Genomic DNA, 14,672 nt, shown 5'->3' with positions numbered 1-14,672 from the left:
TGCTGTTGCAGCTGCACAGTTTTCTCAGTATAAACACGTCAAAATCCAGTTTTTACATATCTTCATTTTGACATTTAACTAGTTTTTTCAGCGGCCAAACGCAGATGAAATAAACAGCCCATGTGAGCAGCGTGTTATAACACCTTCTTAGTTTCTTAAATATAGATTATAAATTTGGTTTTTCCTCAATAAGGCACAATCCCAGTGGTAAGTGATATTCAAACTCGTCTGTAGTGTAATCTTTTCCCGAAAGGACGCTCAAAGAACAACTGAATGTGGTTTGTTTTGAAAACTGTTCACTCATGCTCTCTCTACTTCGGGGGAGACTGTCGATAAGATTTTGATGCGTGACTGTTGCAAATTATCGAAAACGAAGCCCGACCTAGGTTTAAAAGCTAACAGATAATGCGTTTGCTTATCTCTCATAAGGAAAGTATTTTTCCGAATAAAAAGCATACGAATAAATAAGGGCTCATTGGGGAGTCTTCACAGGCTGTATCCAAGGCCAACTTTGTTGGTTATACCTTCGGTTGTTTCATACTTTTAGAGGTTAGATAGCCACGGTAATGAGATGTCTAATCCGTCTAATTAAGATGATGAACAACAGTTCATAATTTCCTTTAATTGCATCAATCCTAAACATTGCTAAAATTGAAGCGCGCGGTTTTGGTGCGTGTGGAATGCAACTAGATAAAAACACCAAATATATGCTCTCATGTTTACAGCAACCCTTGTTTCCAGGTCATTTATTTATTTTACTCAACAAAATAGTCTTTGTGAAAATATACAACGCTGTGAAAATATGTTCACATTCACAAAAGCTGCCTCAACACAATAGTCGTGTTTTATCGCACTTTCTAATCAGTCAACCAAACATATGCTCTCATTTCTTGATAGAATGGACCTTCTGGAACTCGAAGTCGGTTGACTCCAAACGAGTTAAATATCATGCTCAATTCAGTTCATATGGTATCTAAAACGGACGCCTCAACATTGAAAACATGTACATATTGAGAAAGATTCAGTGCTCAATACACTTCCCCAAATACTTATCATCAGTCAGCGCACCACAAGGTAATTCATATCATCTGGATTTTGAGGTCATCGATATATCATCGTCCTTTTTTATTTACACCTGCCCATGCATTTGAGTGTCCTAAAGCTTATTTAGAAACAAAACTCCAGATTACGAACGGACTTCCAAATTTAAGCTTTCATCAGCTAAACTATAAGACTGAGTAGGTGGTCAGCCTTTTTTAGCAAAAAGCTCCTAGAGTAGGTTAGATTGTTATAAATCTGACATTTTTATATCGTACCTCCGTATGATTGTATCTGAAGTCTGCATTCAGATTCATAGGGTGGCTAGTAAGAAATCAGGAAACCTAACATTTTTATCGTCTGCGATTGCAAAACCAATCTCCATAAAGCGAATATTCACCAAAGAAGTCGACAGTTTTGTAAAAAAAATGGTCTAAAATTTAATCTCCCCACCATTTTATTGAACACAGCAGGTATGCTTCACCAGTTGCGAGAAATCCAGGGGACAGATTAGTGAGATCCAACCAAGGGTCATGCAGCTTATTTGGCTACGACCATGGAACAATCCCTAATGAGAACAAAATCGCACTTCCGATTAAGCTATCTAGGATCCCACCTCACCTGTAATAAACACGATTGTGAATTTCACCCTTCTGGGTAAGAAAATTGTCACCTTCAAACCAATAGTAGGACACAGAAATCAACAAGTTAACCAGTACGACAAACAACACATTTAGCGATCTTTTGGAAAAACAACATACCAGCGGATTACGCACTACCTCGTACGGAGAAGCAAGTACCGTAGACATCTGATTCTGCCTGGCAATTCAGTTTGCCTGCCTTCATTCAAACCCATACTGCTGACTGCCAAGGACTGCTAACAAAGCCTCCAAGTAAACGATACAAAAGCTTTGTTTTCCAAAATCCATTGTTTAACGAGGTTTTATTAGGAAACCGATGAAGATATTTAGAAAACGATATAATGACTTCATCAACACCACCAAAAGTTTTGAAGTCATAGACGCAAGGTGGCAGCAAATTCGCCTGAAGTTGAATCGCACTAGCATAAAACGTGAAAACTGGTGACTGAAAAACAATGAAACTCGATAACCCATGGGAGGACAAATGCGCTTCGGTCATAAGAGGGGATTTCTATGAAGGGCATTTCTAATCATGCGCGAGTGAACCCGGCTAACGAGAGCGTAGGAAGCTAATTAGGACTGGATAGCAAGTCTCAGTTTACTAAATTTATCGCTCCGGAAAATTTCAGCTTCTCGTTATGATTTAGATTGCCTGTCATGATGAGGCGAATACTTCGTTCCCAATTAGTCTGATTTTTTTGAGAAAAAAAGACCTACATGGCAAAGAAATAGGAATTCGTAACTGTAGGCGCAGTATTTTACTCAGCGTTAGACTGACTGTGACAAACTGTATGATTATTACTGCCTAGAAGCCGTAAGGACAAACGTGTAAATGTGGCGAAAATGTCCCACGCTCGTCTGGCGTATGTTTCCCCATTAATGTTGATACTATTAAGCAGGCCTCATCTTTTTCTGTTATATTTCAAGGTCATTACACCTGTCCTGTGCTCCATCCCAAAGAATGATGTTCTCACTGGAAAAGTAAGTTTTATGCAATTATTCAAGAGACTTTCTTGTAAAGATTTAATAAATTTATAATTCATGTTACAACTGAGATATTTCCACACTTGAATCTTGGTTTTGATTCCTCGAAAACCATGGGTGAAGGGTGCCACTCAGTTGAAACATCAAGATTGCGTTGGACATCCAATCTGAAAAAGACAGCAAAGCTCTTGTGATAATCATTTACAAGCATCAATATTTACAATGCCCTTCAGCCTCCTGAGTAACTTTTATTTGTAACTGAAACATTTCAGGGCGAAAATGCTGTACCATAGGAATTCACGGTAACGCCACTTCATATTTAGGATAATCTGCTCACAGAATACGGCTGGTTCGTATGAAGACATTACAAGTCAGACAGGAACAACAGATGAGCGCAAATGCATCTTGCGTCAAAAACTTCAGTAATGAGGTTCATGTATATATACAAAGATCCTTGATGTATTTATTAATCACTGCGGGCTACCAAACTTAAGACACCGTATCCGTCAACCAAATTTAAACATACGACGACCTGGTTTCGAATGTCCCAATTTAGTTATGTATATCATAGAGTGGTGAAATTTATTCTGCTGTGTTCAGCCGGAATAAGTAAATCTTGCGGTCCAATCAACTTTACAAGCAAGTTGCCGGTTATATCCGACTGGTTCATTCTGTTTGTTGTTACAATAACTGAGCCTAAACCAGCGTTCCTTAGTGAAAAGACATACAGATTAGACTTCACCATCCAGCTTGGTTTGTACGAAAGGTTCGGAAGCAGGTTCTTTCAGTGGTCTGATGCACGTGACTTTTTTCACCTGCTGACAAGCTGTTCCTTCTACCTTGTTCCTTATACGTCCTCTTACAATTCTATGAAGTCCGCCTACGCAGTGACGTCTAGTGAGACAGTTCTGTTTTTGCTGAACAGCAGACTAAAGGACCCGTACCGAATAATTCCCGATTTTAACAAGATTTCCGGCCACACATTACCAGTCGATTTCTTCATCCATTATATTTAGGAGCACTAGCATGCGCTTTAACTGACTGAGTTTGTTCCATAGTAAAGCAGAACGACCGTCTGAGAACCTGCCGTGAATGAGGTTGACGCTGCGTGACTAATAACCATGACAAATTTTTGATCAGTAGCACGCAACGATTAGGGTCAAGCACGGACATAGCCGGCGTGGGTAAGCCGTTTGATATTCCAATGACACAGACACGCAAGGATAAGCACCAGTGACAGACAGGGAAACCGTGACTATCTCGTACAATATTGCTTCAATCAGCCTGGTAGTAATATCAATGTTAACTGGTCTGGATGGCTAAATGAACCACATGGTGAACTCCGTCAGCCTTAGTTTGATCCTCATCTCCACTCTAAAAATTCCACCTCCCAAACTAACAATATGGACAGCTGTTTTAGAAAAATTACATAAAAGAGGTGGTCTTTTACGATGTGAAATGCTGGTGAACACGTAATCTAATAATTTATGGGATCTTCAGTGCAGTTTTAACCGGTTTAAGCCAAAAGCTTTCTTTTAGATAATCCACGCAGACCAATCCACATGAAGTTTTACCGCACACATCAATATGAACATCTTAGGGAAAACAAGGTTTGCTACGTAACGTGACTTCGATAACAATCAGTATGAAAATATGTAAAAGGACTAAAGAGGTGGTGAAAGCCGTACAACTATTCGCACACATTTGTAAGCAACTTTCGGCAAACTGTTTTGAAACCAGTTACTGAAACATTATCTATTTAGAAAACTCACGCTGAAGGCATTTTTATCATCCGTGGAACCCGTTAAGAAGTCCTTCAGCCCGGAGTTCTACGTTCTAAATCCTGCATGCTGCATTGACAAGCAGGCAGATCACCGAAAACGGGTACTTTTAAAAAATAAGTGATTAGGCTACTACATCAACGCCTACATTGATGTGGACATGAGGCGTTAGAGAAACCTAGTCAACTCTGTAGCCTACACAGTCTGTGGAATCTGTGACCGTGATATTCCCGATGCCAAACGGTAGCTTCTACGTAAAATACGGACGCAAGGTGAATACATAGGACAGTTTTAAAAAACCATTTCTCAAGCTTAGCGTTGAGTGAAAACACGAGAGATCTCACCTACATCAGTGTGGTTTTAGAACCAATATGGCCGCTAAAATGCTATCATGAAATGGACACTCATGGAGCACAATTGAGGTCACACTTCATCAATGGTCATTTACTGAACGGCAGACGCGCATCAGTCGCCGGAGCCTGAGGTGGTTAACCGGCTGGGAATTTGGTGGTTCTAATTGGACCCCTGCCTTTTGGCGGCTGCTTTCCAGGCTTGGGCGTACTTGTAGCATCTCAGCCCTGGTGCTTTCCTCGTATCAACTAGGCACCATAAGAACGATTTACTAGTGGTCATTTACTTGCTTGTTTGCCAGTGCTCAGCAAACTGTCTGCGTCGCATGACTCGATAACTATCACACAGAATTGGTAAGCAATGGCCAGGCATCGGTTTGGGAACCGGACAGGCTAGGTACATGGCCACCACGAATACAGCTCACTTAAACCATACAAACTGCTAGACCGACCCAACTAAAGCGCTCAGAGCGATTCATCTTGCATTACCGGAGCATTCTGAGGTCGGGCGTCAAACACTAGTGGAAACAGCCGAAGCGAATATGGGTCCGCCACTTGATTTTGTCTATATATATACATATATATATATATATACATCAGACAAACCAATGGAAGTTATTTGTTATACCGTCACTTTACATTGCAGTGTCAGCTGAGGCTTATTTAGTTCCATTCACAGCATATTATAATATGCAATGTGGAACGAAATAACCTTGTGAAGTTTAAAATAATTTACCTTAGCAACATGATTGCCGCATGTGTTCATGATATGTTTAATCGACCCCTAAATTGTAAGACCATTGACCTTGTTGTCAAGAAGCATTTGGGTTTATTACGTTTTGACGTTCATCTCCGAGAAACTATCGCCGTACTTAGCATCAGCGTCATGCGCACATGCCTAAAGATTCGGTCACCGGAATCTCTCGAGTTTGCATTGTCGTGGACGTCTGCACCGAGATATTTTCCTATGCCTAGTGTTAAGGTGTCCTAATATATTGAAAAAAGTGCATGAAGACCAACGGACCGTTTTAGGAAAGTTTATAGCATTACAGATATTGCAGAAAAGTTCAATATTATAATATCCGGCTGCATCTGTTAGGTGTGAAACATCCAGCAAAATGAGTCACCCAATGTTGAATATATTTTCTAACCACTGAACATTTCCTTCCTTTTCTAAGCCCAAAGTGGACCGATATTTTGGTGTTTGTTGTAGGCTCACCGGGGTATTTACGCGGGGATCGGAGGACGATTGTTGGAACGAGAGTGATGTGAGTAACCTGCATTCTGGTCATGTGCTATGCGCTAACGTCTTCATCGGATATACTGCTAAGGGTAATCGTTTATATCCTATCATTATCAAAGACTGGCCTTCTCCATCTTGCTGTAAAACCTCTGACTTGGGATCATTTTGTTAGTATTCCCAGCTAAATGTTGCCCGAGATATAGCCCGTGGCACTCAGTAGTTGAGCTCTCTGGTTTACCACTGTAGTGACGGGCTAAATAAGGCTATCTTCCACCGTGTTTGTCATCGGTTGGAATTGAGTGTGTCTAAGCTGGACAATATCCGAGCAACTATAAAAAAATTATTTCAGGAGCTATCGGTAGATATTTTTATTAACACTTCGTGTGACCATTTTGTTTCAAAAGACCTTCGAAACGTTTGTACGCGAGACTTGGGCTTTGTGTGATATGTAACAAGCTTCCGCCGAATATTTGCAAAGCCCACATGTTCGTTCTGTCCAGTGCATTTCTAGAGAACTTACTCAAACAGATAACGCGGTCTTGTAGCCAAACTGCAAAGCTTAGTTGTGAATAAATCAGGATAAATAGGTTTGTAGAAATTATCTTCGACTAACACCAGGTCAAATCCGCATTAGGCACGCAAATCCTGCTAAATATACACATCAAACTTCTGAGTATGAGGTCTAACGATTCCTGAAAATATTCCTACGCGCAACTCCTCAAGGGCTCGTAATGACGGCATTCATTCATTACGAATTTACACCAACTTCAACTTCAATCTGGGGCGTCAAGGACAGGTACGTTTCATGGACGATGGTTATTAGCTGCAGCAGCATAAGTCTCAACCAATCACCTTTATAGCACCATGCGCTTCCTCGTCTATAATACAGCATAAATTCAGGTCTTAATAATAGATTCTTGTAATCACCTAAGGCTGTCTAATTTACGGACGACCTATCTATATCCTTAACCTTTAGTTGAATGCCAGGCTGATATATCAGGTTAATTACAGTTAGCTCATCCAATAAACGCATTTTCACGTGATTTTTTACAGGAAGTCGCCTCATCTTATTTTTCTGATCTTAGAATATGCCATCCCCAGCGCACCTATTTAGGTCTGACTATTTCAGTAAACAAAATCAAGGTTTTCAGTCCATTTAAAGTAAGAAGTTACTGTGAAACATTATGAATGTGTGCCTCTCTCTGTTGTTGACGATCAAATCATGATCAATGATCAGTGATCAATAACGGTGTTCATGGAAGTTTGCTGAAACAAATCCAACCGGTCATCCCCTGGAAAATGCTAAATCTTCGTGTTTTGTTTGGGTGATATCGCTTGAATCTAGCTCATGCGACAATCGGCATCATCTATCACAGAATTGATTTCCAGGGACAGGCAGTCATAGATTCACAACTATATGGCTTTCCAAAATGTCTGTATCTCCTGAGTAACCGCGAGCTCAACAAAGGTCTTCAAATTTGTACAATCGATATAATTAAAATAGAACCTAATAAGTGGATCTATTTTGCCAGTCCTAACCTCTCCTAATCCCTGAAAATTTTACACAACATTGCACCTCCACTGAAAACCGTATACGGTGAATTGACTTTTGGGTAATCTGTAATCTTTACAGTCGCCCACCTGAAGTAAATACTAAGCGGTATGGAATTTTTGAAATAAACTTAACTTTGCTCGTTCATGCGCAGTTTTACGCACTTTGCATCCACATTCGCACGGAAATTCACCCCGTCTAAGCTTGCTTCTCGTAAAAAAAAAAACAAAATAAAGTCTCAAAAAGCTGCCACAAAAGAGCAGTAACAACATTTAACTTCTCAACCGTTGCATCATCTCATGCCGGCACGAAACGCAACCGGTCTATCTTGAGCCTCTCCAGGAGTTTGGTGCTCCAGGTGGAAGCTAGCGTGCATCACAACGTCATCGTCAAGGCCTACTGTGATGTGAGTATTGCCTTTTTAGAAAAGTCACTCTTCTCGTTTGTTTGGCCCCTATTCTCACTTGGAGTTTACTTATAACTAAGTGAGTCCTCATGAACTCAGAATATTCAACAATCCCCTGTCTCAGCGCTTTGAAATGCAACCTGAATCGCTCCACGAAATGTTGTAGTCTATAAACCTAGCTGCCTGTCAGCGTAAAATACACCACAGCCAGAATTTAGTGTGCCCCAAGTTTCCGAAAAGCTGTTTTTGCGTAACCTCCCAGTGCCATCTTCTTGTCTTGGTTACAGACCAGAATGGATAGTCTAAGACTACAGCCCGTTAAACTCAGAATAATGTCACAATCAACGGGTTATTGCTACCGACTCACCGCGTCTAATGAATCCGAGTGTCCAATGTCGGAGGGGGTTAAAAAGGCCAGAAATGGCGCTAAAATCTACTTATCTACGGAAGACATGGTCGCGATCTGTAAACTAGCTTCTTAATTAGCCATCCAGTCGCTTGTCTGAAATCCTTCAACTTTCCAATGACCACAACTTCAATCCACTGTTCTTGCATATAACCACTTGCAACTGTCTCATTCAATATTTTCATTTCTGTGTCTATGTCGTTGGAACCCCTATTGCATATAATTCGCACCAAACCCCAAGGTGTAACGTGAGCTTGTGTGGCGTTGTATCTGTGACAGCTCTCTACGGTGTTCATACACTAGGGATGCGGATTATTTAGGATTANTCTGAACTATCCATGTTCGTGGCAGCAACCAAGGTCATACCAGGATTGGTTGACGATGAACTACCGTCCCGTATATATGTACATGTTTGTTTTGTTGCCTCCGGTTGGAAAATTTTTAACTTCACTTCAATTCATCTACCAGCCCCTCTATTGTGTGCTCCTTTCATCCCTCTTCGTGATTTCCCACAAGCTACTGAATTTTTTTTACAAAATTAGCCTGTTTGCGGTTCTATAAATTCGTAAACCTTTCGTGCTCTTCTGCAGAGGTTACGGCGGCAAAATTGAGTTGATTACGTAATCGCTCTTCATCCAATTCATTTCATCGCCCACCTGTTTACCAAAGCAGCTCGATTGAAAATTCTATTGGCTGTTGATATGGGACGGGACTGCATGTTACTCAGTAGATCGATGAAAGTTTGGATCTCTAAATTCAAGAACACATTAATTTAGATTGAAATATTGTGATAATTACAATAGCGACAGGTATCTTAACTACCGAATGTACGCGTAGTATAGAAGTCCGAATATGGACGAATGAATATCATATATTCTCGAATATTGCGGGCGTACCATCAATCGCATCGTAAGACAAAGGCATATAAAAATACACTAAACAGAATGAATAGAATAGAGTCAATGTTCACCACATCCACCACACGTTGAATGAGCGCGTGGGTGTTTATAGTCTCTAATAGGTTGGAACCTCAAACGTGAACCTCAAAGTTCAGATCTTCTCAACGTCGGATTGTCAGGTTCAGTGTTTGTTTCATGCTCATCAGAACCATCTGTAAGAGAATCAGAAAGGTCATCAGTGTTTGAAGCGACAGACGCATTGTCGCCAAACTGACCTCTAGCATTGAATTCGACCTGATCAACATGCCGTCTGTGACTTGAGAGATCTTCAAGCTCAAGAACCGTGACCATACGATTCCCGTTCCTCCCAATAACAACACCAGTAGATGGACGTAGATCGTTACCCTTGAAAAATGTTACGTCGGCAGTCCCAATGCATTCCAGGTTCGTGCGTAAGGATCTCGACTTGAATAGCTCTGCTGGACTCTTACCAGTAATTGAATGAGCAGCATTCCTGTACTGCATCAAGAAATTATCAATACCTCGATCAAGATCATGAAAAGTAACAGGGGAAATAGAATTGATGGCAGATTTCAAAGTTCGAACAAAATTTTCAGCGAGTCCATTAGACTGTGGATGACGGGGAGCAGTAAATAAATGACGACAACCAAGTCCTTTTAACCAATATTCGAGAGATTTCGCTGTGAAGTGTGAGCCGTTATCAGTGACCAAAACAATTGGTACACCTTCACGACTAAATAGTTTCCTCAAAGCATACTGAGTAAACTCAGAACTCGGGGATGTCGTGAGAAATACTTCCGTCCAGCGTGAATAGGAATCTACAACCACCAGTGCATAATATTTGTTCAAAAATGGACCGCAATAATCTGCATGAATGCGTTGCCATGTTTCACAGGACAATGGCCAAGGAATCCATTTGGATGATTTGGAATGAATTTTGTGTGTACAGTTCATACAATCCTTAGCCGTACGCGCAATGTCTGCATCCAACTCTGGCCACCAACAAGTAAGTCTGGCAAGAGACTTCATTTTGTCGATGCCTAGATGTCCGGAATGCAAATCGGATAAAATGGCACTTCTGTGTGTTGGTGGAATCACGACACGATCGTTATAACACAACAATCCATCAGGTGTCAATGCTAAACTGTCTCGACGAGCATAAAATGCGGGAAATCGACGACGTTCTTGGTGCGTCCATCCTCGTCTTAATGCAGAGATAACGGATGAAAAGTATTTTCGGGTATCACGCACAAGCTCGTCTCGTTTAATCGGAAGCGGTTGTACTAACAAACAATCAGAAACATTAGATTGTGATAAACTTTCTGGAACTCTGGATAGATAATCGACGTGCTGAATGGATTTAGCACCACGATGAATAATGTCATATGTATACGAACTGAGAGCGATGCTCCAACGTTGAACCATGGCTGCGGATGACTTAGCCAATGATTTCATAGGATGGTATATGAATTTCAAGGCTTCATGATCGGTCACAATCGTGAATGGTTTACCAAAAAGATACTTGTGTAGTCTACTTACACCCCAGTAGACAGCAAGAGCTTCACGCTGTGTTTGAGAATAGCCCTGTTCGGCTTGTGTTAGTCGACGGGATGCACAAATGACAGGACGGCCATTTTGTTCGAGAATAACACCTAATCCAGTTGGAGACGCATCAGTTATAACGGTTGAATGATCTTTCGCAGAAAATGGTTTCAAAATAGCGTCAGATTTAAGATAATTGAGTAAAGAACGCAAAGTTTTCTCATGCTCAGATATCCATGAAAATGTTTTCAGAGATAACAGTTCAAATAGACAATAAGCTTTCTGAGAAAAGTTAGGTATGAATCGGGAATAATATTGCAATGCACCAAGTATGGAACGAAGTTCGGACAGATTAGAAGGGGATGGAGCATTGACTAAAGGCGATAAACGTTCATTATCAGGAGAAAAACCATTTCCATCAACAGTGTAGCCTAAACATGATAGTTTGTAAACAGAAAATGCACATTTCGAAGAATTAACGGCAACATTTAAGTCATGAAATCTTTTGAATAATGCAAGCAAGCGTGAATCGTGCGTAACCTTATCGACAGCATGAACTATCACGTCATCTTGATAAGTTACAACACCTTCAAGACCGTCAGTAATTGAATTAATCACATCTTGAAATACAGCAGGAGAGACATTAAGTCCGAATGGCAAGAAATTATACCGATATAATCCAAATGGTGTATTGATGACTGTGCATTCACTAGTAGCATCATCAAGTGGTATCTGCAAGTATGCATCCTTCAAGTCTATTTTTGAAAAGATTTTTGATCCCGCTAGACGATACAACACATCTTCAGGTTCTTCTGTAGCACACGAGCGTTGAAGTAGGCTTTTGTTGAGTGTCAATCGATAATCGCCACAAATTCTAACAGTTTTACCATCAGACTTTAATGGCGTAACAATCGGCGTAGCCCATTTGGAAGACTCGACAGGTGTCAGAATACCTTTTTGGCACAATGAATCTAGAGCTAGACGCACTGGTTCACGCAAACCAAAAGGTACTATACGTCGTTTGAGGAAAATCGGATCACCAGAAACCTCGAGTTTCACTTTTGGTATGCGCATTCCTCCGGTGACTTTGGAGCAGCTCGTGATCAGTTGTTTCAATTCGGTTTCGTTGAAATTTGAAGTAAGTAGTGAAATGTTAACGTTAAGCGCACGTAAAACTTTGAGACCAATTATTGAAGGACCAGAATTCGATACAAGAAAATTACAATCAACAAAGTTACCACTGGAAACTTTGACTGGTATAGTACATGAACCAAGAAGCGGTAAAGCATGTCCAGTGATACCTCTAACAGATAATTGTGTCGGTTTTAAAACAGCAGTAGGATAAAATGCTATAAGATCTGACTCAGGAATAATGGATTCGACGCTGCCAGTATCAATGATAAAACTATGCTTTTTACCAGAGCCTGATATGAGCGTCTTCGACACATGCATAGAATTCGATAAAACAGATAAAGACATGGATGAGATGTTATCAGTCAAAGGCTTGATATCAGAATTTGAGTCGACAGTCAGTCTACAAACTCTTTTGGACTTACATACATTCTGAATATGCCCAATCTTACCACATGAAAAACATTTTGATTGGCGATGTATGCAAGTATATCTGGAGTGGTCCTGTCCACACGAAGCACATTTGCCAAGAACTTTTTTTGGTTGGCGTATTTGACGATTTTGAATGTTCGAATTCAGTTGGTTGTTTTTGTTATGATAACGCATATTGGTTTCAAATTTACCGTGTGGGCGACCTTCCAGCCCTTTCGACTTTAGTGCATTAAATAAAACGGTCTCGTTGCATTTGGTTACTTCTTTAACATCCTGGTATTGCTCGCAAATTTTTCTGATCGATATGAAGCGTTGATCAGTCTGTACTAGGAGCTTTTGTTGTAGATCTGGAAGATTAATTCCGGCAATGAGGCGATCACTCAGTTGGCTTTCAAGTTGTTGGCCGTAGTCACATTTTGCAGCCTGTGTTTGCAGTTGGAGGACAAAATCACGAATACTCTGAGATTCGGATCGAATAAGCGAATTGAATTTCGCTCGTTCTGCGGCCACAAAATTGATAGGCTTAAAATGACTGAGAATTAACTTCTTTAGAACATCGAATGTGCAATCGATCGGCGCCGTAGGGAATGATAAATTCTTCACAAGAGCATAAGCATCCTTCCCAATGTAGTGCAGGAAATAAGCTGTCTTCTTTTTATCATCCAGATCCGATTTGGTAAGACACCAAATGCTGAAGCGTTCCAAATAATCCTCCACCTCCCGTGCAGTTGAATTTACACTGAGCGATTCCAATTCAGATAACATTGTGATGAAGAGAAAAAAATTCCGGATCGCGACGCCAAATGTGATAATTAATATAGTGGTAGGTATCTTAACTACCGAATGTACGCGTAGTATAGAAGTCCGAATATGGACGAATGAATATCGTATATTCTCGAATATCGCGGGGGTACTATCAATCGCATTGTAAAACAAGTGCATATAAAAATACACTAGACAGAATGAATAGAATAGAGTCAATGTTCACCACAAATATGAATAGAGTTCCACAAACGAGTTTCACCCACAGTCCATGGTTTCAAAGATTGGAGGGCGTGTATCGTCTATTGGGTACATCATAATCTTTATCGGTATCATTATCATTTGATAACCAGAGTCGACTTCGCAGAGATTGACATACGGCCTCCCATGAAAGGGACGAACCTTTATTATGGGTGCTTTCCCGCTCACCTCATAGAAAGAATGGCACCACTAGACTCATATTACAAGTTTCATCCACTGATTTCAGCGTACTCTTAACTGTACATTCAGCGTCCCCCGTTGGATGTAACAATTCCCCACATCTCCACATCTCAGGCATCCGCTTTTTGTATGGATCAGGTGAGCGTGATGCCTGTCTTCAAAGTAATACTCTGTGTTTACAAATGATTTATTGCCAGATTGCAAGTAAAGTAGCCACACGCTAACATTTATATCAGCCTAAGTGTTTGCGCATGACTATTCCTGTTTTTATTCGCCACCCCCAACTCGGTGTGCCGATAGCGTAGATGTTTTTTCTTATCGCAATAGCTCCATGTCTTCCTGTATGCCCTCATCGAGTGACTGATTGTGATCGAAGACCGTCAAAACAATTCCGATTCTGCTTGAACACTGATTCCGTAAGCACGCCCATTAGGTAAGGAATGTTGGGTATTGTTAGTCTTTTGGACTTCGTCCTCTCTAACATATCTCATTCAAACAGCTGATGGACTTTTATTTTACCACTCGTAAAAGTTATATTCATCCTGCCCCCAAGCCTCTTCAAGACCCAAGCTCCTTTGTGATTCGGCTACCCGGTGTAAGTTTGGTGAAGCCTCTCACAAATAAATAATTTTCTTAGGAGAACTTAATTATTCATTTGTTACTCCACTATTATACAGCAAGCTCCAGCATAAAAAACTTTTCCCTCACAAGCATAACTTAAAATCAGCCTGCACTGGGTCTTGGTTCTTTCCCGAGAGGTCAAAGTCTCGTTCAAGATATCAATTCCTGCGTCCAGTCCTCCTTTCCGCAATGGAAAGTATTGGTGAGTTTCCAATTCACGGTTTTGTTTGAACGTCATCCAAATCACATTTCATCTCATGCAATATTCAGGGGTTCACCGGTTTATCGTGTCAATTCTATTTTTATTGTGTTCACCACTATAATTAACCTAGCATCATGCTTCCGATTCCACTAATTAAGCTACAGTATCAAGCGTTTAGCTGCCTGGATCTGAGCCGCTTTTAATCAGAATATATTTCTCT

General features: G+C 40.6%; 2 protein-coding genes across 2 annotated transcripts in view; one reads left to right on the top strand and one right to left on the bottom strand.

The window, feature by feature from the left end:
• T265_10543 (hypothetical protein) overlaps nt 1-9,325 on the bottom strand; it is a gene marked incomplete at both ends in the record, with an annotated part of 36,735 nt that extends 27,410 nt beyond the window's left edge. Inside the window, one exon of the mRNA XM_009176944.1 lies at nt 9,298-9,325. Coding sequence (XP_009175208.1) covers nt 9,298-9,325 — 28 coding nt within the window. The remainder of the gene's footprint in view (nt 1-9,297) is intronic.
• The window catches only part of T265_15180 (hypothetical protein), a gene marked incomplete at both ends in the record, with an annotated part of 60,607 nt that overhangs the window by 27,375 nt on the left and 18,560 nt on the right, over nt 1-14,672 (top strand). The window contains one exon of the mRNA XM_009176942.1: nt 2,607-2,660. Coding sequence (XP_009175206.1) covers nt 2,607-2,660 — 54 coding nt within the window. The remainder of the gene's footprint in view (nt 1-2,606; nt 2,661-14,672) is intronic.

The sequence above is a fragment of the Opisthorchis viverrini genome, assembly GCF_000715545.1.
Source record: "Opisthorchis viverrini unplaced genomic scaffold opera_v5_385, whole genome shotgun sequence".
NCBI classification, from domain to species: Eukaryota; Metazoa; Platyhelminthes; class Trematoda; order Opisthorchiida; family Opisthorchiidae; genus Opisthorchis; species Opisthorchis viverrini.
Note: the sequence above shows the minus strand (reverse complement) of the source record. Positions and strands in the feature narration are given on the sequence as shown.